This window comes from Cricetulus griseus, assembly GCF_003668045.3.
Source record: "Cricetulus griseus strain 17A/GY chromosome 1 unlocalized genomic scaffold, alternate assembly CriGri-PICRH-1.0 chr1_0, whole genome shotgun sequence".
NCBI classification, from domain to species: domain Eukaryota; kingdom Metazoa; phylum Chordata; class Mammalia; order Rodentia; family Cricetidae; genus Cricetulus; species Cricetulus griseus.
The window spans coordinates 48,409,582-48,437,415 of NW_023276806.1; the positions used below are offsets into that span (position 1 = coordinate 48,409,582).

At 42.4% G+C, this 27,834-nt stretch overlaps 1 protein-coding gene across 5 annotated transcripts in view; it reads left to right on the forward strand.

Moving 5' to 3' along the window:
• Positions 1 to 356: 356 nt before the first annotated feature.
• The window catches only part of Gpsm2 (G protein signaling modulator 2), a 42,479-nt gene continuing 15,001 nt past the window's right edge, over positions 357 to 27,834 (forward strand). The window contains exons 1-8 of one of the 5 annotated variants that reach the window (XM_027395525.2): positions 519 to 658; positions 13,183 to 13,486; positions 20,019 to 20,114; positions 24,749 to 24,970; positions 25,669 to 25,804; positions 26,322 to 26,464; positions 27,315 to 27,438; positions 27,545 to 27,660. In XM_027395525.2, coding sequence (XP_027251326.1) covers positions 24,750 to 24,970; positions 25,669 to 25,804; positions 26,322 to 26,464; positions 27,315 to 27,438; positions 27,545 to 27,660 — 740 coding nt within the window. In that variant the 5' untranslated portion in view covers positions 519 to 658; positions 13,183 to 13,486; positions 20,019 to 20,114; position 24,749. Of the gene's footprint in view, positions 659 to 13,182; positions 13,487 to 20,018; positions 20,115 to 23,587; positions 23,805 to 24,748; positions 24,971 to 25,668; positions 25,805 to 26,321; positions 26,465 to 27,314; positions 27,439 to 27,544; positions 27,661 to 27,834 lie in introns of those variants that run through there. The other 4 variants (XM_027395522.2, XM_027395523.2, XM_027395520.1 and 1 more) reach the window with 4 other exon arrangements.

A 27,834-nucleotide genomic window follows, 5' to 3' on the forward strand; every position in this document is an offset into this window, starting at 1 on the left:
CACACAGGCCTCTTTCTTTCTCACATCTGCCCCTTGGAAGACTTTCGCAGGGCGGGACTGAGCCTTCAGGGAAAGAGGCACTGGATTGGGGCTCCGGCGTTCAAAGCCTGAACTGGACCCGGCCTGAACTCTGATGTTTATTGTTCCACTTTTCGGCGTCTGAAGGAGAAATTCGAAAACAATAAGCTTCTAGTTGGTGGCCGAGGATCGGAGGGAAGCAAAGGAGGACCAAACTCACAGCCTCGGAGGCGAGCTCGCAGGTCCTTCGGAGGAGGGAAACTGGGCTACTTAGCCCCGCCCTCCAGCCGCCTAGCCCCGCCCCCGACGTCGCCATTGGCCGGTCCAAAAGACGCGGGGCGTTGTCGGTTTGAATGGGAGAGCCTGGAGCTGGACGCAGGCGCAGAGGAGCACAGGCGCTGAGGGATCCCGGCTGGCGGTGGGACACCGAGAGGCCAGCGGGGGAGTCCGAAGCTCTGGCCCACGTGACCAGCCGGGGGCGGGCGCTGGGGGCGCGCGCCGGCCTCCCGCGGTGCCCCTGCGAGGCTCGGCGTCGCGGCGGGGACCGGCCTGCGGGGAGCGCCGTGGTCTCCAGTCTGCGGCCGGAGGCACTCACCCCTGCAGCGCCGTCGCGTTCCCAGGAGCCGCTGGCCGGAGGGAGGTGAGCGGAGCCTGAGGGGGCGACCTAGAGGGGGATGGGGGGAGGGTCTCGGGCCACCTGAGCTCCACGGGCTCGGGTGACGCTGGGATCTCTGGGCTCCTCTGGGGCTTCGCACCCGCACCGTGAGCACCAGCGCTCGGCTGTTTTCCTCTAAATGAGGGGAGGCTGGGGAGCTGGAGTTCTGCAAATCCTGCAAACATTTGCTGGGGTGCAGCGACTTCACGCGTTTTCCGAGCGTAATAGAAAGTAGGTACAAAGCCCTATCCCGGCGGCATCGAATCCGAGGCTCGTCGCCGTCCCTGGTCTCCAAGCCAGAACTTTTAATTAAACTCATGAACTTTTGGAACTCAGACCTGTCGGTTTCTATTGGCAGGTGAAATTGATAGATGGTTGCAAACAGTTTTAAAAGCGGGCGTAAAATGTTGAGACCTTTCCCCGAAACCTGTAAACTTAAAATGGAAAGTGGAAAACCCAATTTCCTTGTGTTTTCATGGTAAACAATTAGGTAATGTTAACTAGTATCATTTGAATTCTTTTGAAACCAGTAAGGATGGAAAGTTTATTTGCCTCAATGCATAATTTAACCGAACTAGAAGAAGTACGTTCTTGACTTTCGGCGGCTCGTATTGATTGGAGTGCTGTGTGGTTTGTGTTGGAAGTGCCTGTCACCAAATGGACATGAATTTTCGGGCTGCTTCTTTGGAAGGTTACATAGAAAACTTCCCTGCATGTTAGTGTAACCGTCGTGATTGCTTCTGATAAAGAGCAGTTTTGCGTGGGGTTTCTACATGCTGGAGCACCGGCTCTTTATCCACAAGTACGAAAGCAAAGATCGCTGTCGTGAGGAGGGTGGGGGCGTCGGGATGCCTGGCTGTTCTTTTCCAGACATTCATAGGTACCTCTTGCAAGCTATTTCGAACTTAAAATTCAAGGGTTGGGCTGGCTATGGACTCAGAAAATGTAGGATATTGAGGAAGCATGTCCCACAGAAATGTAGTTTAACTTAATTTTCACTAAGACATACAACATTACAAATAAGTTTTAATGTAAATCTGAGATTTTATACTAGGCTAATTACTGGAACATAGTAGTTTTTAACGTGGCTCCCACACTCCACGGCATCTGTGCTTGAGTTTGAACCCTGACCCATGTGAACACGGGACAAGAGTTCTATCGCTGAGATACATCCCAGCTTATTTATTTATTCAAGACATAATTGCTAGGTTTCCAAGGCTGACTTGCAATTTGGAATCCTCCTGTCTCAGCTTCCCCAGTAGCTGGAGTTACAGCTGTGCACAAATTACACCTGGAGTAAAATGGCTTTCTTTTTCTTTTTCTTTTTTTCTTCTCTCTTTCATTGTTGTTTTGAGACAGGGTCACAGGTAGCCCAATTTGGTCTTGACTCTTTGATCCTCCTGCCTCCACCTTTCCCTGTGCTGTGATTACAGTTTCAACCCCACCCCCATTCCCACCCCCCCTGCCACCAACCCCATCCCCCACCCCACCCCCTGCCACCAACACACACGCTTAGAGTCAAGTCCAGAGCAGGTGTATGCTAAGCAAAAACTGAACCACATCCCCAGTTTTTGCCTTTTGTTATCCATAAAATATTCCAAGATATACAAAAAAACAAAAAACAAAAAACCACTAACTGTGGGCATTTTTTTAAGATTGTGTGATTAATAAGTTACTGGTGGGATTGAAACTATTGCCCAGTCTCCGCGCCAGCTGTGTGTTGTGCATTTAAATCCCACATGTCTATCCCATTAGTGACACCTTACTCTAATTAAAACCGCCAATAGGTTCAGTGTTTTGTTGTGGAGTGTGAAGTAATATTTCTACCTTTCTAACTATGGACTGGCAATGGCCTTCTAAATCAAGTAACACTTCCCATCACTTTTAACCTTTCTAAAAACATGAGTAAAATTTTCTTGACTTCTCCCCATGAATATAAATATAGTCTTCACTGTAAAACAGAAATGTGTTAAACCCTTGTTTTTGCATTATTGCCAGAATTCTTTGTCTTTTGAAGTGCTGGGCGTTGAACCCCGGATCTCACCCTCACATGTGCTGGGGGGATGAACCCCAGTTTTGTCCTCACATGCTTCCACTTGTACAAAGCTGCACCCCCTACCTCAGCATTAGTGAATTCTTTGCTGTCTCATACATAGTTTTTGTCTTCTCAGGCAAGAAATCCAAGGAAGATGGTCGGACATCTGTTATGTGCAGAGTAATGTACTTGGTGTTCTGAGATGACCAGAAAGGCTTCTGAGTTTTCACAGTATTTTTCTCCTCCTTCTCCTCATCCTGCCTCATATGATGGTGCCAGTTTCTCTCCCTAACATCCAATTTTGTTCTTTCTTTGTTGAAAAACAAAAACTCTACGAGGGTCCCCATTGCAGAAATACACACCGCCAAATACGTGTCTCAGCTGGATAGTGAAGTCTCACAATTTGGTCCTGTCTACCTTCTGAGAATCCCACTCCTGACAGTGTGCTCACCCCGGAGCAGGCTGAACACCCCACCTCTTTGCTTTGCTTGAGTAGGTTCCCTTAAATAGAATGCCTTGCTTCTGTTTGCCTAATAAGTTCTACCATCCTTGAGTGCCTGCAGCACAAATTTCCTTGCTTTCACAGAGGGCTTTTTTTTTTTTTTTTTTTGTCCTTTAATTAGAATTCTTCTCATATAACCTCATAAAATTAAAAACGAATAGAAATGTTTCCTTCCATAGAAGATTATTAACAACTTGCTTTATATATAAGGTCACATTTTATATATAGTTTCCTATGAAAATTCTAAACTTAAACTTTCTAGGGTCTTTTGTTGGATGTAACGTTTTGCATTTAGGATTCATTTTTGCTTTAGAATATATTTGAAGTTGATGATGCCTTTGCAAGAGAACTGATATAGTGCTGTTTACCGAGGAAGAACCAGTTCTTTACAGTCTCACTGAGTTTTTAAATTGTCGTGAGCATGTACTTTCTGATTAAAGTTGGCGATTGACCAACATTGGCACAGTAGTCTATTTTATCCACCAGGGATACTTTTAAGACCCCCTTCTTGAAACCTTGAGTAGCACCTAACCAGTCTTTTCCTGTATAAACATATGTGGAATACATGTAATAGTTAATTTGTAAATTAGATAGAATAACAATAGCTAATAATAAAATAGATCAGTGATAGCAATATACTGTAATGAAATTGTCAGCATCTCTACTCCTGTGCTTTGAAACCATTAATAAGTAAAATAAAGATTACTTGAACGAGATACTATCATACTGTGAATTTCCTGATCAAGAGAGTTACTGGTAAATGACTACAGGGCAGGTAGCATATACAACATGGATACACAGGACAAAGTGATGATTCACTTTCTTGGTAGAACTAGGGAATTTCATCTTGCTACTCAGAATGGTTCATAAGTAAAGTCTTATGAATTATTTGCTGTCTGGAATTTGGCACTTAATAGTTTTGGACTGCCACTGACTGTAGATAATTGAAACTAAAAGGAAAAGTCACAGATGAATTACTGTGGTAATAAATGGTAACGTGTCCTGTTTCCAAGTGGCTTGGTAACTAGTTTTTCTCAGAATTGCATGCTTTTCATTGTTAACTATTTGTTGTTCCCTTTTTCTGTAACAGTAATAGTCATGCAAATGTTTTGCATTTATCTCTTTGAACTCTTAATTATGTGTTTGCCCAATAATTTGTGTGGTCTCTGAAAAGGTAAAATTTAAACACATCTTTATTTACTAACAAAAAAGACTACAGATAGGCAAAGGTAATGACACATTATATATGGATTTTTTTTCTTTTTAGAATTGGACTTAGTTTGTACTTGTAGTATTTTTGTATTGCAGACTTTCCTGTGATCTCAATATATTATTGTGTTTAATTAAAGTTTAGGATGTCTTTAAAAAGTTCTAGAACTTTCTGCTGGTGCTCTGTAAATAAACCTATTAAGGTCCAGGGCCCATTTCAGCAAGGTGCTTTTGAATGCATGCCTTTTACCAGTTCACAAGCCCACTCCCACCGTTTCTTTAAAAAAGTTAACGCATTTTCTACAGCTGATTTTTTACATTAATATGGCCAATTTAAGTATTAATCATTTTTTGTTCAAGCCATTACAATTCCTTGAAAATGCTTGAAAGTGCACTTCCTTTATTCTAGCACTTAAGAGTCAGAGATAGGTAGATCTCCATGAGTTCAAGGCCAGCTTCATCTACATAGCAAGTTCCAGGACAGCCAGAGCTACATAGACCCTGTCTCAAAACAAACAAACAAACAAACAAACAAACCCCAATTGTTTGAAAGCTTGTTAATTTTACTGATGGAGTTAATTCTGAAGTTCAATATGATGAGAAATAAAACCAACTAATGGGGAAGTATTAGTTTTACTGTCATGAACGTATTTAGTGTAAAGCCTTTTTCTTTTATTTTTCTTTTATTTGAACACATTTAATAGTCTTCGGCCCCACGATCAGTGCTAGGAATCAAACACAGTTTATCATGAATGCCAGCCAGATGTTTCTCCACTGGACACATTTGTAATTTTAAATGTCAGTAGTGTTGGCATTCAGGCATTTACACTGGCCTGCTCTTAGGGACCTAGCAGGACGTATCAGCAGAAGCAGCCAATATGTGACATTGTAACTACTACAACCCCTAAGTATAGCTACTACAGCTGCTAGGTAGAGTGCACTTGTGTGAGCACTCTCTCTTTCCCTCTGCTCCCCCTTTCTCTCCTCCCTTTTCCTTTCTCCCTCCCTCTCTCCCCTTCTCTTCATCTCTCTCTCCCCCTCTCTTCTCCTTTCCTCTCCCTCCTCCCTCTCTCCCCTCCCTCCCTCAGAGGCCACCTCTGCACCTCCCCCAATAAACCTCCCATGGGAGCTCTTTGCCTGGAGTGACTTTGTTGGAAACAAATCCTGGTGACACATACCTGTACTCCAGTCATATTGACATAGGAGGGAAGATCAGGGTTCAAGGTCTTCCTGACTACATAGCTAGTTCAACACTAGCCTGGGTGACAAAAAAAATGCTGACTCAACCCCCCCCCCACACACACACACAACAACAACAAAAAACAACAAAAAAACAGGGCTGTGTGCTGTGTGTCTGTAATTCCACACTGAGGAGCAGAGCCAAGGAGGGTCGTGGGGGTTTGCCCAGCAAGCCAGGCTGATTCCATGTGTAATACAAAAAAGTGTAGCTTGTTACCCCGATCAGTCTTTAACTTCTTTCTGACTTGCGTGCTGCTAAACCCTAAGATACTAAAAGTGTCATTGGGTAATTATAGCCAATGTAGAGAGACTGGAAAACTGTTGACTACACATGTTGCAGTGTGTGGGGAAGTAGACTCCTGCACACGCCTCTTTCCCACTCAGAAATGCTGGAGTGAAGACCTGACATACTCAGATCCCTTTCTGTTAGATTCCAGATGTTTCAGTGTTCCTTTACTTTGAAGTTTCATGTATGCCTTTTACTAAGAGGTTTTGGCAATCGGGGCAGCTAGATTCCCTCTAACTTTATATAATGGAAAAAAATATAAATGTTTGTCCAACCACGAAAGGAAGGTTATACAGTTATCCCTTAGTATCAAAGAGGAGTGGTTCTAGGACCCTTGGGCTATCCAAGAATAAAAATTGTTTGAGGAGTCTAGAGAGGTGGCTTGGCAGTTAAGAGTGTTTGCTCTCTCTTCTACCAGAGGACAGGAGTTCACTTCCCAGCACCCACACTGGCTGCTTCACAGCCATCTGTATCCAATGCCAGGGGATCCAATGCCGCCTTCTGGCTCTGAGGATGCCTTCGTACATGCATAAATATAATGATGAAATAAATCATTGAAAATAGTTTGGGATTGTGATTTTACTTTCTTGTATTCTTCATTATGACCCATATGAATTAATTTTAGATGCATTTGAATTGATTCCAGATCACTTTTAGGCCTTTTGGGTAAGATTAAATGAATTAATTTCAGATATTCTTCTGTCTGGTGTGTCCATTTGGAATCACTTCAGGTTCATTTGGAATCTCTAACTCTTGCCTTAACTGTTGTTTAAAAATTATCCTATTCATTTAGCTGGTTGGTTGATAATCACAAACAACTTAAAGTTCTTATTTATATTGTCCTCTTGGGGATCAAACCTAGAGCTGTATATGGTGTACTAGACAAGTGTTTTAACCTCTCGGCTCTCAAGTTTTGTTTTGTTTTTTTAAATGTTTATCTCATGCACCCGTGCACATGCATGTGCTTGAGTATATGTTTGTATACCACATTTGTGTAGGAGCCCATGGAAGTCAGAAGTGGACATCAGGTCCTTTATAATTGTGTTTGCTGACTGTGATGCTATTTATTGCATTTGGGTTTCTAAACTAATTTGATCTAAACGCTTGCAAACTTAATGATGACAGTATACTAAGACTTAATCTTAATTGGAGTACACACTTCAGGAGTGTGTATTGTTTAAAGAGAACTTTGTCAGCAACAGTTTTCACAGCGTAATCTCTAGTGAACCCAGTTTTGCAGCATAGGCTTGGTAGATTTTTTGTAATTTTGGGGTGTTTTGTTTGTTTGGTTTGTTGGTTGGTTGGTTGGTTGGTTTTTATCAAGACAGGGTTTCCCTTGTAGCTTTGGAGGCTGTCCTGGAATTAGCTCTTGTAGACCAGGCTGGTCTCGAACTTACAGATATCTGCCTGCCTCTGCCTCCTGAGTGCTGGGATTAAAGGCATGTGCCACCAATGCCAGGCTGATGTGTTGCATTCCTTTATGTTACATTTGTTTAATTCTGTGAAGCTGTGTTACTTTGCCTGTCTAAAACACCTGATTGATCTAATAAAGAACCGATTGGCCAATGGCAAGGCAGGAGAGGGATAGGCGGGGCTGACAGGCAGAGAGCAAAAAGAGGAAGAGAAATCTGGGAAGAGAAGATGGAGTGAGGAAAGAAGGGGACAGCCACATAGCCAAACATGGAATAAGAAGGAAAGAAAAGACATACAGAGATAGAGAAAGGTAAAAACCCAGAGACAAAAGGTAGATGGGGATATTTAAGTTAAGAAAAGCTGGCTAGAGCTGGAGAGATGGCTCAGAGGGTAAGAGCATTGGTTGTTCTTCCAGAGTTCAATTCCCAGCAACCACATGGTGGCTTCAAGTCATCTATGATGAGATCTGGTGCCCTCTTCTGGCATGCAGGCATACATGCAGACAAAAAACTGTATACATAATAAATAAGTCTTAAAAAACAGAAAAGCTGACTAGAAGCAAGCCAAGCTAAGATCAGGCATTCATAAGTCAGAATAAGTCTCCATGTATTTATTTGGGAGCTGGGTGGCAGGCCCCCCAAAACCAAAGGGTAAAAGCAACCAACTACAGATAGATATCTTGAGTGTTATGAATATTTGATTACATTACTAGCTTACTGAGTATGTTGGATGAAGGATCAGGACTTCTGTGTATTGCCTTGGTTTTTTGGTTTTTGGTTTTTGGTTTTTACTCCTGGTGTAATTTTTAAAAATTTGATATTGACTTTATTAATATTTAGATTTCAAAAAGAAAAAAGATTGAGAATTCTTTGACAGTCTTTAGCTTTAAAGATGTATGAAAGTTCAGGGCTGTTGAGATGCCTTAATATGTGGAAGCACTTGAGTTTGGTCTCCTGGTGGAAGGAGAACCAACTCCTGAGAGTTATACTCTGATCACATGTGTGTCTCTCTCACACACACACACCCCTCTCTCATTCTCTCTCCACCTCCCCCTAGTAATAATAGTAATGATACAGAAAATAAATAAATTCAGGAGCGCCTATCACTCATTTTCTTCCTCCCAGACCTTTACCTATTTTTCAGATTTTTATATCCCGAGCTTGGGATGCTAATTTTTAGCTGACATTGCTGAATATAGCACTTTGTGAGGTGCAGGTCTAATACAGTATGTAAGCAGTCTGGTGTCTTCCTTCCACAGTATAGTTTAATCCAGTCTGCCAGGCGCTTGAGCGCTGTTACCTTGCAGCAGTCTTGGAAATCCCATCAGCGCAGTTCACACTAGGCCTTTGCCCCTCGATTGCCTCAGTGGGCACTGTTTTTATTTTCCTCTAGGTGCTTCATGGAGTCGACTACCTCACTTCAGGTACTGGTTTCTCACATTAGCACTGTGTTTTAATTTCAAAATAAGTTTTGCCTTTTGTTCACTTGAGCACTGACCACAACAAACTCAAACCTGTGTTACCTTTGGGACTTGGGTACTGTCTTTTGCCTTTCGTGTGGCGAACATGCTTCTTGTATTGGCCTATATTAACATCCTGGTCTTTTGTGTTATGGTTTTTTAATCCAGAGAGTTTAGGATTTATTTCCTTTTTAATCATGCTCTCTCTCTCTCTCTCTCTCTCTCTCTCTCTCTCTCTCTGTGTGTGTGTGTGTGTGTGTGTGTGTGTGTGTGTGTTGTGTGTGTGTGGTGCAAATCAACTTCTACACTTGTTCTCTTAATTTGGCAATAGAATTTGAAGAGAAATAATAGATTTGAGGAGCAAAGGAGGTAGCTCACGGGTAGAGCACTTACTTAGCCTGCCTGAGGCTGAAGATTCAGTCCTCAACACCAAGGTGGAGTGGAGTTGGATTCATGTCTACTTACAGACACATAATTAGACTCAAAATGACCAGTTTACCTAGAATAGAGTTTATTCTAGAAGTGGCTGTTTTGGCACCCTGCTGTGTTTCCTCTATAATTACACATGACATGCATGCGTCACTAGATCCTGTACTAATTTCTAATATAGCAGGACCTTATTTTGAGTTTGTTCTTGGTTAATCCTTCTGTGTATTCCTGCTCACATTGATTAAAAGGCTGCTGTGTTTGACATGAAATAGAACTAAATGGATTGAAGGAATTTGAATGTTGTACCTTAGAGGAAATTAATAGGATGGAAAAGATTTATAGTGTTTAGATGATCTGAGGTGGAGGTAAGAAAAGTAAGTTATCTGATGAGTGTTGCCTATACGTGCACATCTGCTTTTAGTTTTTATTTGTTTAGATTTATGTACATGAGTGTTTTGCCTGCATGCATGTATGTACACTGCAGGCATGTGTGGTGCCTGCAGAAACCAGAAGAAGGCATTGGACATATTGGAACCAGAGTTGTGGGTGGTTGTGAGCCTTGAGGGTTCTGAGAATGGAACCTAGGTTCTCTGCAATAGCAGCAAGTGCTGGTAACGGCTGGGCCACCTCTCCAGCTGCACTTATGTAGTCCTTTGGATGAAAGAAGCAGACTAAAAGTCACTGTCATTTCAGTCGGAGTCAGGAGCAAATAGTTTAGGCAATTCATAGACGTGGAAAATGTAGCTATGTTCCATCAGCTCCCCACCCCCCTTGTGTAGTCTGTGAACTTTCCTGTCAGTGGAGTAAACCTGGGGCAGGGTCTCTAGTCTACACTTGTTGCATACCGTGAACAATACCTAAAGTCCACTAGCTGTATCTGGGGAGTTTTCATGTGACTTTGATTAGAAAGTGAAGAAGTCAGAGTTATACGCCACTTCTTTCTGTATGCTTCTGCCAGTTTCTGGGATATGAGGAAAATATTATGTTCTCTTTATTTCTTTAGGGTCAGACACAAGAACCAGTGCTGCTGCTGCTGACCTTGGTTTTTGGAGCATTGTTGGGAGATGCTTTGGGGGATAAATGGGTCTTGCAAATTATTAGTAGTCTTACTAGAAGTCAAGATTGAAACTTGGTCATTTCTCACTGTTCTTTCAGAACTCTCATTTCCATTTGTGGTTTTTGTCATTAAAATCTCTTATTCTAACGAACAGTTTAATAATTGTTGTGAATGTAACTAGTATTGCTATAAATGTGTATATATAATACATACATCATACTAGTATTACTATATATAGATGTACATATACACACTGAATTTGTTAACTATGCAGCATGGAACCTTGTTCCAAAGTTGTTTGAGCAGTAAATCATGAGTTAAGAGTTGCTTGTTTGCTTGGTAAGTAGTTTTCAGATGTCAGATGCAAGAGCACTTGTGTAGCATGTTGAGGACCTGTGCTGACAGAGAAGAGAGAATAAAATGCTACCCAAGTATTACAGAGAATGTAATGCAGAGAAAATTTGGGGGGAATAAATTTACTTAGGAGTTATTTGTGGTGGGATATACCTTTACTCTCAGGACTTTGGAGTTGGAGGCAGGGGGATCAGGAGTTTCCTGGCTATGTGTGGAACTAAGGCTAACCTGGGCTAATAATCCAAGATTAAAACAAAACAAAACCCACAAATCAGTTCACCAGTCATTGAATCAATTGATGTGGTTTTTATGTGCAGTTTTCATCAGGTAAGGTATTTTACAATTTCATCTGTATACATTTGCCTGATTAGTTAAACATGAAAACATCTTAGATTTTTACAAGTGTGAAGCTAACATTTTAAGTTACTAGTAGAAGTTGGAATTCTATTACTGTCTCATAGACAACAAAGATATTTAAATACAGCTTAATTTCAAGTTAGGCAAATCCTAATACCTTTCCTTCTACCTCATTTTATAAATGACAGGCTAAAAACTCACAGTGAATAATGGATGACTGTCTGGTTCCCATTTTAGCTGGTTGTGTAATCTGGATGCACTTTAGAGCTATTGTTCTGAATGTCTAGGCTAACTCCCTTCAGTCATGTTTTTAAAAGGGAGAAAGATACACAGTGGAATTGAGGGGGGCAGGGCAAGAGGAAGAGGATTGTTGGGTTAATAGCTGTAACTTATCTTTTCATCCTTAAGTTATTGCTTCCTTTATTGAGCGAGAGAAGGACTAGGAAGAGCAGTATTGTATGTTCCTTACATGCCAGGCTGGTGTTTATGTGAAAAGCTCATTTCCTCTAGGAAGCATTGCGGGTCTCTCAAGGCTGCCCTCCCCCCAATCTTACCGCTCTGCGGCTCTACCAGCATCCATGACAGAACAAGGCTTGTTCATTATCTACAGTCCAGCTGCGCTGAATGGTGACACTTACAGGATGTTATTTGGTTGAAGAATTGGGCTTTATTGTAGATGGTGGCATGAAGACAAATGGGTAGAAATGAAGACTGCTCAAAATAGAAGACAGTCTTGCCATAGGGCTCAAGGCAGGTGGCTGCTGTTCACTTTGCAAACTAGTAAAATGTTGGGCAGTTTCACATGTAAAGGCTTGCTTACAACACTGAGATTCAGGACTTTATCATGTGTAAAGGTTTGTTTACAATGCTGAAATTCAGGACTTTACATTTATATCTTTGCTTATTTGTTTCCTGATTTTTTGCCATAAAGGTTATGGTGTCATCTGATGTGTTCATCTCTCTGCTGTGTCTGGGCGTGGACCATCTCTGTGTCCAGACTTGCGCTGCTTCAGTTTGCTGATTGGTGCCTTTAAGTCTGAAAACTGCTCTGCCTTTGTTCCTTAGATTGTATCTACCCTTCCCTTCTGGTGCTCCTGTTAGGTCTGTTAGAGCCTCCCGTCTTGTTCCCTCTTGCACTCAACTGCTCCGTAGGATTTTTTTCTTCTCTTCATTGTTTATTTTTCTAACTACATCTACTCTGCTGCCCAAAGTACATCAGATTATCAGTACCAATCTTTTTGGCAGTCCATTGAGTAATAGCAAAAATAGGAATAAAAATGTTTTCAATCCAAATGTCCATCAACAGCAGATTGAATAAAGTGCTTGCTATATAATGGAGTGTGATATGGAGATAAAAATGTGCAAATTATAGCTATGGGCAACAATGGTTTAGTACATCTCAGCGACATAATGCTGATTAAAACCATAGAAAGTGAAACGATGTTTTTCTTAGGGCTGTGCACTTGAAGGTAAACACTTGCGGTAAAGTTGTTAAGATAAGCAAGAGAATGATGAGTCCATTCAGAGATCATCTGACAGAGGAAGTGAAGGCAACGGAGAAGTTGGGGTATCCAGGAGGGCCTCAGGGTGTGTGTGGGGTGGTGCACGTTGTCTTATACTGGGTTGTGTTAATTAAATATTTTGTTCTCATTCCTTCTCATATATCTGTATTTCCTAAGTTCTTTTTGTGCCTGTTCAGTATTAATGCAACAAATTAAAAATACTCAGAGCAAATGAATGCAAACATAACTTAATTACCAGTGTGGTATCATCTTTGAAAAGACAGTTTTATAGTTTAATTGACTTATTTAGTTGTTGGATCTGCACTTGGTTTGTTAATAGTTTTTAAGAGCTCAAAGTATCATGATTTTAAAGTATTAATCTGATACATTGCTTTTCTCATGAGTGCCAGCAATAATTCCATGAGATGATTATACTTCAAACCAGTGTTAAATTGAAGTGTAGTTATCCAGCAAACCTCTTAGAGTCACACCTTTGCTTCAGTCTCTGTGGTGGCAGTCCAGCCATCCCTCTGTGTGCTGTGTCCGTAGTGACTGGCCTGACCTGCAGTCGATGGCATTAGCCGTGTGAGCATATGCAGCTCAAGTGACTTTAGGTTAATCTTTGAAAACAGGACTTCCAGCAAAGCATCTTGTATTCCTTTTACAGAAATGTTGCTGAAGTGCTGCTGAAGGGGCCAGAGATGCAAGGATTTGGGACACATTTGCACCTTTAAGCTGTCTGACATTGACCTCCTTTCATTATTAATAAAGAAGAAGCAGGAGCTTAGGATGTATTAACCGACTCATTACTGTACTAACTGGACAGTGTTCTTCTGCAAACTCCTCTGCACTGTAAAGACCTGGACTGGCAAGGAGACAGTAATTTCGCATTTTCTCAGCTTATAATATGACTCGATGGAGGGAAATTTGATAAGCATGAGGGAAGACCATTCTTTTCATGTTCGCTACAGGTAAGACTGCTGCTCTTAGCGTGTGCCTCTTCATCTGTCTAGACATGTATTTAGTTGTTGTCCATTTCAATTTCAAAATTCTCAAAATATACCAACTAAATTTAGTCTATTCTGGAAGCAGTTTTGTGGTGGTGGTAAATTTTTGTATACTTTTGTGAAACAGTGGTGGTAGAGACTAAATATACTCTTATTTATAATATTCTTTGGGAGAACTTGTGAATAGCTGCTTATATTTTGTAACTTGTGCATTGTAAATATAAAATGGAATCTGTTTTAAGACTGTTGTGGGTAATAATTAGATGAACTGTTGTGACAGTTTCTAAGTGGTGGTCTTCAAAACAGACAGGTTAAATAAAGTTGGAATAAGTATCTACTTTCTAAACACAACAGATCAACAGCCAGCTTGATGTTTAGTAGTACAACACTAATGATGTGTCTGATAGAATAGGAACAAAGCAAGAGTATTTCTATTATTTGACATTTATTCTAGAAGTTCTGGTCCAACCATAAACAATTTCTCAGGTGATTATATAACAGTCGGTTCTTTCTCAGAATGTGTTGATGAAACACCCAAGTTCATAGTCAGGAGAAGAATTTGAATTGGTGTCTGTCTCTATGTTTGGTTTTTCAGACAGGGTTTCTCTGTGGAGCTTTGGAGCCTATCCAGGCACTCGCTCTGGAGACCAGGCTGGCCTCGAACTCAGAGATCCGCCTGCCTTTGCCTCCCAAGTGCTGGGATTAAAGGCATGCGCCACCAACTCCCAGTCCTCCATTTCTTAACCTGAGTTTAATAGGAGATTTGTACTGTGACATAGATGGTTCATGGTAGGGCATGGTGCCAAGGTTAGATAAAGTTAGGCTCGCTCTCTCTCCTTCCCTCCCTCCCTCTCTCTCTCCCTCTCTCTTTCCCTCCTGTCCTCTCTCTCTCCCTCTCTCCTCCCTCCTCCTCCCTCCCTCCCTCCCTCCCTCCCTCTCTCCCTCCCTCTCTGTCTGTCTCTCTCTCTGTCTGTCTCTCTCTCTGTCTGTCTCTCTGTCTGTCTGTCTCTCCCCTCTGTCTTGTGTATGTGTGTGTGTTGTGCATATATGCACACATGTATATATGTATGTTTCATGAATGTGGAGGCCAGAGGACAACTTCAGTGTCATTCCTTAGGCGACATCTACCTTTTTTAAAGACAGGATCTTTGACTGGCCTGGAACTTGCCAGAGGGGGTTTCCCGATCAGCAGACCTGGGGATCCCTCTATGTCTGCCATGGGATTACAAGTGCACGGCACCACACCTGGGGGTTTAAATGTAGGTTCTACGCTCTAACTCTTTTCGTTTAAAAAAAAATTATCTATCATCTGTCTATCGTGTGTGTGTGTGTGTGTGTGTGTGTGTGTGTGTGTGTGTGTGTGTGTGTGTGTGTGTGTGTAGGGGCAGGGGTGTGTATGCCATAGTGTACATTTGGAAGTCAGAAGACGATTTGTGTGACTTGGTTTTCCCTTTCCACAGTGTGGATTCTGGGATAGGGTGCAGGTCACCAGGCTTGGGGATGCCCATCATCCACAAGACCACCTAGAACTCGTGTCCTCATGCATGCACTTTTCTAACCTCATTACCTTCCCAAACTAGTAAGGCCATTTTTATTAAAAAATTTTGAAACCTCAGGCTGGTGAGAATCACACATTGGAAAATGCACTTAAAGCATAAACTGTGTCCCTGAGTTTAATGCCCTGGTATACACTGAAAGTCAGGGAAGAACTGAGTCTCAAGAGTTGGCCTCACTGGCATGCAGTGGTACATGTATGCAAGTGTGTGTGCACACATACATACACAATAAGTAAATGATTTTTTTTTTTTTTTTAAGCTGGAGGCATGGTTGCCCATACCTGTAATCTCAGCACTCAGGATTGAAGCAGGAGTTTTACAGAGTTCAGCCAGCCTGAGCTACATTACTGGGTTCTAGTTTAGACTGCAGAGTAAGACCTTGCCTCAAAAAAGGAAGAGTATTTTCAAATAAAGGGGAATGGAAGGCATTCAGTTTGGCCCCGCATTTGCTGTGCAGTTCTCTCATCGTAACCCTAGGCCGTATCTCCCCAGACCTGAAAGTCCGCTTCCTTCCTTTGAGAAGCGCTGCCACTCCTGAGCGTTTCATAGATGCACCTCCGTATCTGCATCTTTCCTGCCTGCAGTGGTCCAGGTTCCCAGCGTCCTCCCTCAGCACTGCCCACTCTTACCTTCCTAGAATCGCCTTAAATTTTCACTCAGTGAAAACAGCTAACCGTGCAGCCAAGGGTGGCCCCTGGATGCCTGGGGCACAGCCAAGCTGACCACAGTGTAAGATGCTCTACTTTCTGCCCTTTTTTTCTTTTCTTTTTTGTCTCAAGACAGGGTTTCTCTTTGTAGCCCTAGCTTTCTTGGAACTTCACAAAGATCTATCTGCCTCTGCCTCCGGAGTGCTGGGATTAAAGGCATGTGCCACCATGGCCGGCTGTTTTTCCTTCTTTACCTCTCCCTTATTTCTGTGGTTGTTGGTGCCTCAGGGAAGCCCAGTTGCTTAGCATTTGTTTGGTATGCATCCTGTTGAACTTTGTAGGACGTAACCATCAGATGAACCAGGAACATGTTTATCTGCCTTTTGACCGTTGTGAAGAGTGGTACACCTCTGCCACTGTGTAAGAGTATAGCGGGGGAGGAAAGGAATGGACCCCTGCCTGTAGGAGACCTTAGTTTTCTTCTTCCTCGACAGGTCAGACTGGGTTGAACATTGCTGCTCTAGGAGGATTCATAACTATCTGTAGTAAAAGACGCCGAACATGTCTGGCTACATGAGTGCTCTAACATGGCATTCTGTAGCATGTAGGTGTGTGCAGTGTCAGGTCACATGAATGTGAATGTGTTGTGTTAGGTGTGGCCTAGTGTAGCTTCCTCTGCTGTAGGAAATGCTTAGGCTGCCGTGTTTTAGCCACCTGGTTCCTTGTCTATTGTGGAATTCCTCATCTATCCCTCCAGGAGTTTCTGTAGTTCAGTGGTAACAGCTTTGGAGTATTTCCCTTGATAACTGAGAAAGCCTCACTCCCTGGGGACATCAGAATACTTTAGGATACATACATACATGTATTTTGATAACAAAATACATTGAATACATTCCTAAACTTTAAAAGATGATTGACTTTAGAGAATTTTAGGTGTGATAAAATACACCCCCCCATCTCTCCCTCTGTTTTGAGACAAAGTCTTACTATGTGCCCAGGTTAGTCTCAAACTCCTGTGCTCAAGTAACTTTACCTCGTTCTTCCAAGTGCTTAATGATATTAAAAATACTTTTTAGCAATATACACTAAATATTTGTCAGTGAAACTATATGCATTCTGGAATATACTTCAAGATTATCTGGGATTGGAGTGGGTTTGGGAGTAGAGATGAAACATTGATTGTATTGGTAACTGTGAAGTTGAAAGATTGATACATTCATTACACTAGCTTCTATAGTTTTGTATTTCTTTGGGACCTATCCTTGTTTGTCCTTGTCACATGAATAATAAATACTTCAATACTTTGATATTAAAAAGTAAGTCTATTATATTCAAGTAAAAGGAGTAACTACCAGCTGGAGAGATGGCTCAGCAACTATGAACGCTCTCTGCTCTTAGAGAGGACCCAAGTTTGATTCCCAGCACCCATGTCAGGCTCACAACCACCTGGCCATCCAGCTCCTGGGGATCTGATGCTCTCTTCTGGACTCTGAGGGCACTCACACATATAGCATACATTCACACACCCCACACATGGCAAGGGTTTGTGGGAGGAGACATACATGAATAAATTAAAAAATATTTCTTAAGAAGAGAGAAAAATAGGCCTGAGAAATCTTGGTGGATAAGAATGTCTGCTACTTAAGTATGAAGACCTGAGTTCAGATCCCCAGCACTCAAGTAAAGGCCAGGAGTGGCCATGTGTGTCACCCCACTGGTGGGATGAGGTAGACACATGTAGACCCCTAGAACTTACTGGCCATCACTTGAAACTGTCTCACTGGGACAAGTTAGAAAGTGGTATCTCAGAACACACAAACATGCACACTCATAGATACACCAAACAAACACACAAATAAATGAAATGAAAATAATTTAAAAGATATAATTTAGGGGCTGGGGGGTGGTTACTCAGTAAAATGCTTGCCTTACCTTCAGTGGACCTGAGTTTAATCCCTAGAACTCATATGTAAAAACAAAACAACAAAAACCCAAACAAAGCGGGGCTCAGTGGCACAGTGCTGCAGAGACAGAAAAGTTGTGATTTCTGGAACTCACCAGCAGCCAGTCCAGCCTACTCAGCAAGTTCCAGGCCAGTTAGAGCCCTTCTCAAGACGAAGAAGGTGAATAGCTCCTGAGGAGCAGTGTGGAGGTTGTTCTCTGGCCCCTACACGTGTAACTGTTATGATAAAGCTTGAAGGGGACCTTAAGTGGGGGACCTTGATGGATTCTGTGGTGGGTGAGGTTGACTAAGGTGGAGGGACAAACATGCCAGGCAGACAGAGCTTTTTATTAGAAAGGGGATGGAAGGGGGGAAGGAAAGAACAGAGCTAAAGAGACAGATGACAGAAGAGAAGATGGAGATGGGAAAAGTCCTGTCTGCCACAGTGAAACTGAAGGGGTGGGTGTGGGGGGCGGGAAGAGAGCTGGAAAAGAGACTGTAAGCATGTATGGGTATCTTTCTTTTAAGGGGTCTTTGCACCTGTGTGCAGACTATGTAACCATGGAACCCTGGGCTGACCACATTACTGCCCAAGTGCATTCTGCCAGGTGACAGGGACAGCATAATGCCTGAATCCTTACAGAGAGAAATATAGTTTGGTATTGAATTAATATTTGTTAGAGGTATGTAATTGCTAATATTCCTTCCTGAGGCTGATGAGGTAGCTCAGTTGGTGGAATACTCTTGCTTTTACCTCGCCTGCAGAGCCCCAGCACTGCATAAACCAGGTGTGGTGGCCCACACCTGCAGTCCCAGTACTCAGTAGGTGGGGATAGGAAGATTAGAAATTCAAGGCCATCATTTGCTATGTAAAATCAAAGTGAATCTGGGATATATGAAACCCATTGAAAAAAATAGCAATAATGGTATTATTTCCTTAAGATAGTCTGGGGTAACAAGGGGTGGTGGCAAGAACACTAGATTTGGAAACAAAAACAAACCAAAAGAACAATTTATATCCTTAGCTTTTCCATCATGTGATCATTAAGCCAGTCAAATAACCTATCTGGGCATCAATTTCCCTTTCTGCTATTTTGGGAGATTTAAATTTGAAACTTGTTATATAAAATTTAACTTTTGGGGCTGATTGGTTAAGAGCATTTGTTGCTTTTGCAGAAGGCCTGGGGTTCCATTCCCAGGCCCCATGTGGTGGTTCTAGCGCTTACGTGGTGGTTCACAACTGTTCACAACTCCAATTCTAAGTGATCTGATGCCTTCCTCTGACCTCCTCTGGCACCCAGCACACGTGGTGCTCGAACACACGTGCAAGCGAAACACACATAAAATGAATAAATCTAAAAAATACATATTTAATTAAAATTTGAATCCTAGAAATTTTGCACTACTTTTTCTTTCACAAAATAAAGTAGAACAAGTAGATATACTGACAAGTAAGCTAGAAATTGCTTATAGGAGCTAGGACTGGTAGTGGGAAAGGTGCTTACCGGACTAGAATACCCTGGGAAGCAGAGCTAGGGCTTATGGGAGGAGGTGGTGGACAGTTCTTGATCCTGAAAAACTCATCTGTCTGAGGAGTTTTGAGGAGTCAGATTTGGACATAATAGGTATTATTAGATGTTTTTAAGTGCAGTATCAAGATTTTAATCCTATTTTGTTTTGACTGATAAAATATGAATGTAAGAAATTAAAATTGAGGAGGTAACGGAGGTAAATGTCAAAATCTAGTGTAGAGCCGGGCGGTGGTGGCGCACGCCTTTAATCCCAGCACTCAGGAGGCAGAGGCAGGCGGATCTCTGTGAGTTCGAGACCAGCCTGGACTACAAGAGCTAGTTCCAGGACAGCCTCCAAAGCCACAGAGAAACCCTGTCTCGAAAAACCAAAGGGGGAAAAAAAAATCTAGTGTAGAAGTGAGGGAAAAAAGTTGAAGTCAAAATAACAGTTGTGCAGAAGAGGACTTATACCTGGTGTTTGTATTAGTTTCTTTCTGATTACTGTCACAAAAGGCCTGACCAAGAGTGTGTGTGTGTGTGGGGGGGTGGTATTTTGCTCACAGGTCGAGGGTGCAGTCCCTCGGGGCAGGGAACATGTGGTCACCTTCGTCCACACTCAGGAGATAGAAAGCAACGCTCCGTTTTTATTCAGGCCAGGACCTCAGCCTGGGAGAAGGTGCTGTTCCCATTTAGGGAGAGTTCGTTTCCGTAAATGTAGAAATCTCACAGACACCCAGACGCTGTCTCCAAGGTGATCCTGTCAAGTTGACAATTGATATAAACCCTCACCAGTGGTAAATCTACTTACACTTATTCAGAGTAGTTTCTTTGATTATGCAGCTAGACAGGCCGCCTGGAGGGACTGGAGAAGCCTTGTGGGGAGATAGTGTCCTGGCCTCGTTTCCTGCATCTGAGTATGTTCTTGTTACCCAGCTGGTAAGCAAATGAAGTAAACCTGCTCTCTTACAGTGACAGAGAGGATGGGAAATTACTTCTCTGCCACTTAATGATCTTCTAAAAATGTATAAGCTTAACTTGCTATATTTTGCAATTACAAATACTTGATTGGAGTTTAGGGATTTTGTCATAATATTAACTCTTTTTCTCATAATATATAATAGAGCCATAGTATATCTCTGCATTAACAGTCCCCTAGTTTTGAGTTTTATCTCAGACATTAGTTACTATAATAACCTAGTTTTCCTATGAACATTCTCACTTATGATCTCAGCGGACAGTGGAGTAAATCAGCAGGGTTCCAATTGACTGTTATGTTTCTGGTAGTAATTACATAGAAAAGTCTTTCCAAAAGTGTAACTTGGGCTAGGGGGATGTCTCAGTGGGTAAAGTGGGTTACAGGCATGAGGGCCTGAGTTCAAACCTCCAGTGCCTGTGGAGTGTGGCAGCTGAGTGTGGTAGCACGTTTGTAACATCCAGCCACACAGTATAACCAAACTGGTGAGCTCCAGGTACAGGGGCAGACTGTCTCAAAAGTACAGTGGGAAGAGATAGAGAAGACACTTGACTTCAGTCTCTGGCCTTCTCAACTGTACACACAGGCAAGAAAATGCTGGCATACATACACACACAAATGTGTATCATACCATTCTGCTACAGCAGATATACCAGCAGACAGAACATACCCATACACATAAAATAATTATCATGTCATTTGGATGAATGAGATCTTGTTGTACAGATAAATTTACAAACCCAGAAGGTCATGCATTTGTACTGGTAATATTTTATATGTTTGTTTGCTTTATATGGATGTAGGAAAACACACAGGTCCTGTTTGTTAGTGCCTTCCATATGAATTATTCTGCTTGACTCTGTCCTGTCCAGTCACCCTGAATTGAGAGCACTGCTGTCTGACCATTGCCCTAGAGTCATGTGCTATGCATGGTGCCTTATGATTTCTTATTCTTTTAAAAAGTTTATTGTATGAGTATTCTGACTATTAATATGTCTGTGTACTATATGCCTAGTGCCCAAGGAGGCCAGAGAAGGTATTGGATTCCCTGGAACCGGAGTTACAGATGGTTATGAACCACCATGTAGATACTGAGAATCAAACCCAGGTCCTCCAGTGCTCCTTTTTTTTTCTTTTGCAGATTTTTTTTATTTGAATTAAAAACAGGATTGTTTTACATGACAATCCCAGTTCCCTTCTCCCTCCTGTCCTCCCCTACCACCTCCCCCCAACTAAAACCCTACCTATCACATATCCTTTCTGCTCCCCCTGGATGGTGAGGCCTTCCATAGGGTGTCATCAGAGTCTATCGTATCCTTTGGGATAGGGCCTAGGCCCACCCCCGTGTGTCTTGGCTCAGGGAGTGTTTCTCTATGTGGAATGGGCTCCCAAAGTCCACACCTATGCTAGGGATAAATACTGAACTACTACAAATGGTCCTGTAGATTTCCAAGGTTTCCTCACTGAAACCCATATTCCTGGGGTCTGGATCAGTCCATGCTGGTTTTCCAGCTCTCAGTCTGGGGAGCAAGAGTTCCCCGATGTTCAGGTCAGCTGTCTCTGTGAGTTTCACCAGCCTGGTCTGGACCCCTTTGCTCTTCACTCGTCCTTCTCTGCATCTGGATTCCAGTTCAGTTCAGTGATTAGTTGTGGGTGTCTGCTTCTACTTCTTCCAGCTGCTGGATGAGGGCTATCTGGTGGCATATAAGTCAGTCATCAATCTCATTAACCGGGGATGGCATTTAAGGTAGCCTCTCCTCTGTTGCTTAGATTGTTAGCTGGTGTCATCTTTGTAGATCTCCAACCATTTCCCTAGCGCCTGATTTCTCTGTAAACCTAAAATGTCTCCCTCTATTATGGTATCTCCATTCTTGTTATCTTCTATTTTCCCCTGACTCAACCTTTCTGCTCCCTCATGTCCTCTGCATCCCTCCTCTTCTTCCCTTCTCATTCTCCTACTCCCTCCCCCCTATTCCTGTGCTCCCAATTTTCTCAGGAGATCTTGACCCTTTCCCCTTCTCCAGGGGACCATGTATGTCTGTCTTAGGGTCCTCCTTATTTGCTAGCTTCTCTGGCAATGTGGATTGTAGGCTGCATCCAGTGCTCTTAACCACTGAACCATCTCTCCAGCCATGCTTGTCATACCAGTATTTTGCTGCTCTAAATCTCCTTGTGTAGACATCTTGTGAATTGTGGAAATATACTCTGAAGTTCTGTTCCTAGAGGGATAATGCTTGATATATATTTTTTACACAATTAGAATGTTTAGATTAAAATTTTAATAGGAATATTTTATATACACATACATACATACATACACATGTACATGCATACACATACACTTTTCTTTTCCAAATGCCCACCCCCCAATAATTCCTAGGTGCTCATTGGTTCCAATATTTAGACAAAGACAACTAGTTCAGATACCTCATCTAGCATCTTTCATGTAAAGGGAAGTTTTCACTTGTGAAAGACAAGAAAAGTTTTATTAGTTTCAATAAAGAAGTGTATATAGTGTATAAAGAAATGTAAATAGCCGCTTTGGTGGTGCATGCTGTAACCCCAGCCCTCTGGAGACTGAGGCAGGAGAATCCCCAGTTCAAGGCCAGCATGGGCTACATAGTGAGGCTGACTCAAGAAAGAAAACATTAGATGGGGGTGGGGGAGTCTACAAATAAAATAACTGACTAAATCCCTGCACAAGACCAGGGCTCATCAACATTCCATCACAGGTGGGGGAGGGGCTCATGAGACCCCACCTTCTCCTGAAGAGCTGTAGACAGTTAATAGTTGCTCGGAGACATATTCCCAGTGTTGTAGCCACTGGTAAGTTGCCCTGCTCAAATGGATGACCCCTTACTCATGCTCATTCAAGCAACCCTAACTAAATTCAGTAGGGGATCAACACCCCCTACACACACACACACACACACACACACATACACAACATACACACACACACATTTTAAGTCTTACACTTACACCCAGGAAGCTAAGAGGACTCCTTGTTGAGAAGCAGAAAGGTTTGTCAGTATAAGGAAGGGGGTAAGAGAGGGCAAGGGTATGAAGTGCGGTGTATAACTGTGTGAAATGGAAAAAAAATAAGTAAAACAATATAGCTGGTTACTTTTCTGATTAGACTGATTTAATCTTTCTGCATACTTAGTTCTTCCTATGTCTAAAGTTGAAACACGTTAGAGCCCTGGTTATATTGACTTGGATTGGTTTTATAAGTTCATACATGAGAGGTAAAGTTACTGTTATAGAACAAGCAGTAGACATTGGCTGAGTCTTTTGAATGGTGAACGAGAAAGATAGCTGAGTGTAAAATTGAAAATTCCTGTTACAGATTGCTGGATAAATTTCCTACCTCAAGAACTGGCTTTGCAGCTTTGCAATTGGCTCATCTTAGTCATACTTTTTCTCGTTCCATCAGGGTTATATTCTCCTCTTGCAAACCTATTTGAATGATGGCTCTAAGGGCATGTCACTCTCAGGAAGACCATACATCTCCTGTGACAGTTTCTCACTACTACAGCCAGCCGGCCAACCTGTGGACCCTTGCCTCTCCAATGCTGGGATGACAAGCATGTGCCACACATGGCATTTTTACATGGGTCTGAGGAATAAAATCAGGTCCTTATGCTTGCAAGGCAGGTGCTGTTGTTAAGGATTCAGGCATTATGCTGGTCTGCCCCCTGTCACCTGGCAGAATGCACTCAGGCAGTACCCTGGTCAGCCCAGGTGCAAAGGACCCCTTTAAAAGACAGACCCCTACCCTCTTTCCCCTTTCTTTCTGCTCTCTTTCCTGAGCACTTTACCCCACCCCCACCCCCACCCCCGCTGTTCCCCTGGGGCAGACAGGACTTTTCCTGTCTCCCTCTTCTCTTCTGTCCTCTCTCTGTGTCTCTTTACCTCTTTTCTCTGTCCCCTTCCCTTTCTAATGAAACTTCCACTAAGCACTGTCTGCCTGGCATGTTGGTTCCTCCACCTGGGTCACCCTCACCTGCCATGGAATCTGCCAAGTCCCTTCAAGCTTCATCCTAACAGCTGTACCAGCTAAGCCTTCCATCCCCCAGCTGTACCCACTAAGCCCTCCATCTCCATCTAAATTAATTGCTTTCCAGAAAAGCTGCTTGATCTTTAGTTCTCTGTTGAATCAAGATATTTTGTTCCTTTATTCTTTTAGACTATAATTGCTTGTTGCTGGTTAGAAATGAAAAAGGAGTGAGTCGTGGGGGGGGGGGCGATGAAAGAGACTGAGAGAGGTTAATGGAATGATGGATGGGTGGATAGAAATTCTACTTTAGATAGCCTCACAAGTAAAGTAGGTTACTTGGGGGGGCACTTATAACGAACCCCACATAAGATATTTTAGCTACCCAATCTAAGCTACCTCTGAGGCTCAGAAAAATTTGAGTAGGCAAATTAGTTGTTGCTTCAATTAAGCATTTACTGTTTTGTCAGTAATTTGTATGTAATTCAACTGAGCATCGGTTTGATCAAAAGTAACCACAAAGTCCACGTTTATAGTATTGAGAGTTAAAATCACTGATAAAGTTGTAATGTTATAAGTGTGTGTCCTATAATTTTGCAGAATGGAAGCTTCTTGCCTTGAGCTGGCCTTGGAAGGAGAACGCCTGTGTAAATCAGGGGACTGCCGTGCTGGCGTGTCATTTTTTGAAGCTGCAGTTCAAGTTGGAACTGAAGACCTCAAAACACTCAGTGCTATTTACAGCCAGCTGGGCAATGCTTACTTCTACTTACATGACTATGCCAAAGCGTTAGAATATCACCACCACGATTTAACTCTTGCAAGGTAATTTCAGCTTTTTATATTCTCCCTCTCTCTAAATTAAAAAAAAAAAATCTTCTGTTCACTTAAAAAAACCAACAGTATATTAAATGACTTCTAATTTAATGACTTACTTTTGAAAACTAATTTTTAGGCAAAACAGTTTAATTGAACAGTAATGAAACAGCCCTAGAGCTTAATCAAATGGATGAAAATTAACTATAGAAATGCTTTTAAAAATGCTTTTTTTAATTATTTAAAATAGGTTTCAAGAGTAATGAATTTTATCTTAACTGTGCCACTTGTCCTCTAGGAAAACTGTTCTTTGACTTCTTTGTATTTTCTTTTAGCTTTTTGTTTGTTAATTTGTTTGGTTTTTAGTTTTTTGAGACAGGGTTTCTCTGTGTAATATCCCTGGCTGTCCTGGAACTCACTCTATAAACCAGGCTGGCCTTAGAGATCCACCTGCCTCTGCTTCTTAAATGCTGGGATTAAAGGTGTGTGCCACCACCACCTGGCTGAATTTTATTTTTTTGGAGACAGGCTTTGGAGGCTGTCCTGGAACTAGCTCTTATAGACCAGGCTGGTCTCCAGCTCACAAAGATCTGCCTGTCTCTGCCTCCCAAGTGCTGGCTTTAAAGGAGTGCGCCACCACCGCCAGGCTGTCTCTTAATTTTTAAAAATAGTTTTAACATCATTCACTTTTCAAATGTATTTCCTAGGACTATTGGAGATCAACTGGGAGAGGCTAAAGCCAGTGGCAATCTTGGAAACACCTTAAAAGTGCTTGGGAATTTTGATGAAGCCATAGTGTGTTGCCAGCGACACCTGGATATCTCCAGAGAACTTAATGACAAGGTAACAAAGATGGTAGGACAGATGATGGTTGTTTCACCGACATAGTTTTGTATTCTAATACTACTTCCATAGTTTATCTATAAAGTCAAATATTCATAGACAAAAGTAAAAGTTTTAGAAAACTAGATTTTTAAAAAAAATAGGAAAAGCAAATAGCAAAAGGTCTGTCCCTCTTTGTGTGTAATCATGTATTTGACTTTCTGTGAATGGGCATTGGGGACACTTCTTTTCCTTGACAATAGTACTGAGGATATTATAAATATATGAGGCTGGCAAGATGGCTCAGTGGGTAAGGGCACTTGCTGTGCAAGCCTGGTGACCTGACTTCAATCCCTGCAACATGCAGAAGGGTGTAAGGAGAAACTCATCTCCACATGTGCCCTGTGGCATGTGCACCACCACACACATGCACACACATGATAATAACACATTAAGTAAGTACATGGGATAAGCAGTGTAAATATCCCCACCCCATCTCTGATTTTAGAATGTGAGCTTTGTTGTCATCTCCATCTAGGTGGGAGAAGCAAGAGCACTCTACAATCTTGGAAATGTGTATCACGCCAAAGGGAAGAGTTTTGGTTGCCCTGGTCCCCAGGATGTAGGAGAGTTTCCAGAAGAAGTAAGAAATGCCTTGCAAGCAGCTGTGGATCTCTATGAGTGAGTAGAGACGGTGTGGTCCTGCCACCCGCCCAAGTGCCTCATGGGTGGTCTTCACTCAGTAGGAGGTTTCCAAGTTTGTCAGAGATGTAGAAATAGCCAGGCGGTGGTGGTATACACCTTTAATCCCAAGGGAGGCAGAGGCCAGTGTGGTCCACTGAGTGAGTTCCAGGGCAGCCAGGGCTACACAGAGAAGCCCTGTCTCGAAAAACAACAAAACAAAAAAGACTGTGAGCTAATCTTTAGCTGGCTGCGGTAGCGAAGTTTGAAAGTAGCCTGGTCTACATCCTGGGTTAAAGGATGACATATTGTGGTCCCATCTCAAACAAAACCAAAAACCTACACCAAAAACTGATAGGCTAACCATTGGAAGCGGCTGTTTAAATGTTACTGTGCTGCTAGAAAACTGCAGTCTCACTTAAACTGTAGACCAGTGCCCCTTAGTGGTGAAAGCAAGAAATATCAATGCTTGGATTGATTTATTTGGAGTAAATTTAGTGTTTGGCCAGTAGAATTCCATACAGTTAGTTGCCTAGCTGTAGGGCTCCAAGATCACCTCTTGCTGATTCTGAATAAAAACCTACAGCCAACTGTTTCAGTGAATAAAGGATTCCAGCCATTTCATTACTGCCCTACTTCAGAGCGTACCTTTAAGATACTGTCATTATAAGCTTTTAATGATAAATAGAATTAACTCTGGGGCCAGGAGTCTATCCTGGTGGCCATCGCTTGCCAAGCATGCATGAGGCCTTGGGTTTAAATCCCCAGCTATTAAAAAATAAGTTGTCTGTAACTCAACTAAGAACTTTTCCCTAAACTTACTTTTTCACCATTTTTTGTCATCACTAAGGGAAAACCTGTCGTTAGTAACTGCTCTAGGTGACCGAGCAGCCCAAGGACGAGCCTTTGGGAATCTTGGCAACACACACTACCTCCTTGGCAACTTCAGAGATGCAGTCATAGCTCACGAACAGGTAAACAGAAGGCCTCGGAGCCAGATCATTTTCTCAGCAGAGTGGAGGACAGTGATTGGAGAGTCTTCAGTGCCCTTGCCTCTCTGATGAAGGTTTTCTGTTCCAGCGTCTCCTTATTGCCAAAGAGTTTGGAGATAAAGCGGCTGAAAGGAGAGCATACAGCAACCTTGGAAATGCATACATATTCCTGGGGGAATTCGAAACTGCCTCCGAATACTACCGGTTAGTCAGGCATTCTTGTGGATAAGCGTAAGATGAGTAATTATGTGTCCTGTAAAACACAGTGGGCTTGGAGGGTGAGGCCTGGCTATTGATGTGTGCCAGCAGCCGGGCCTAGGCTCCTTATCTGAGGTAGGCATCAGCATCTGGGTTTGGGGACGTCACCAGCAAACTGGG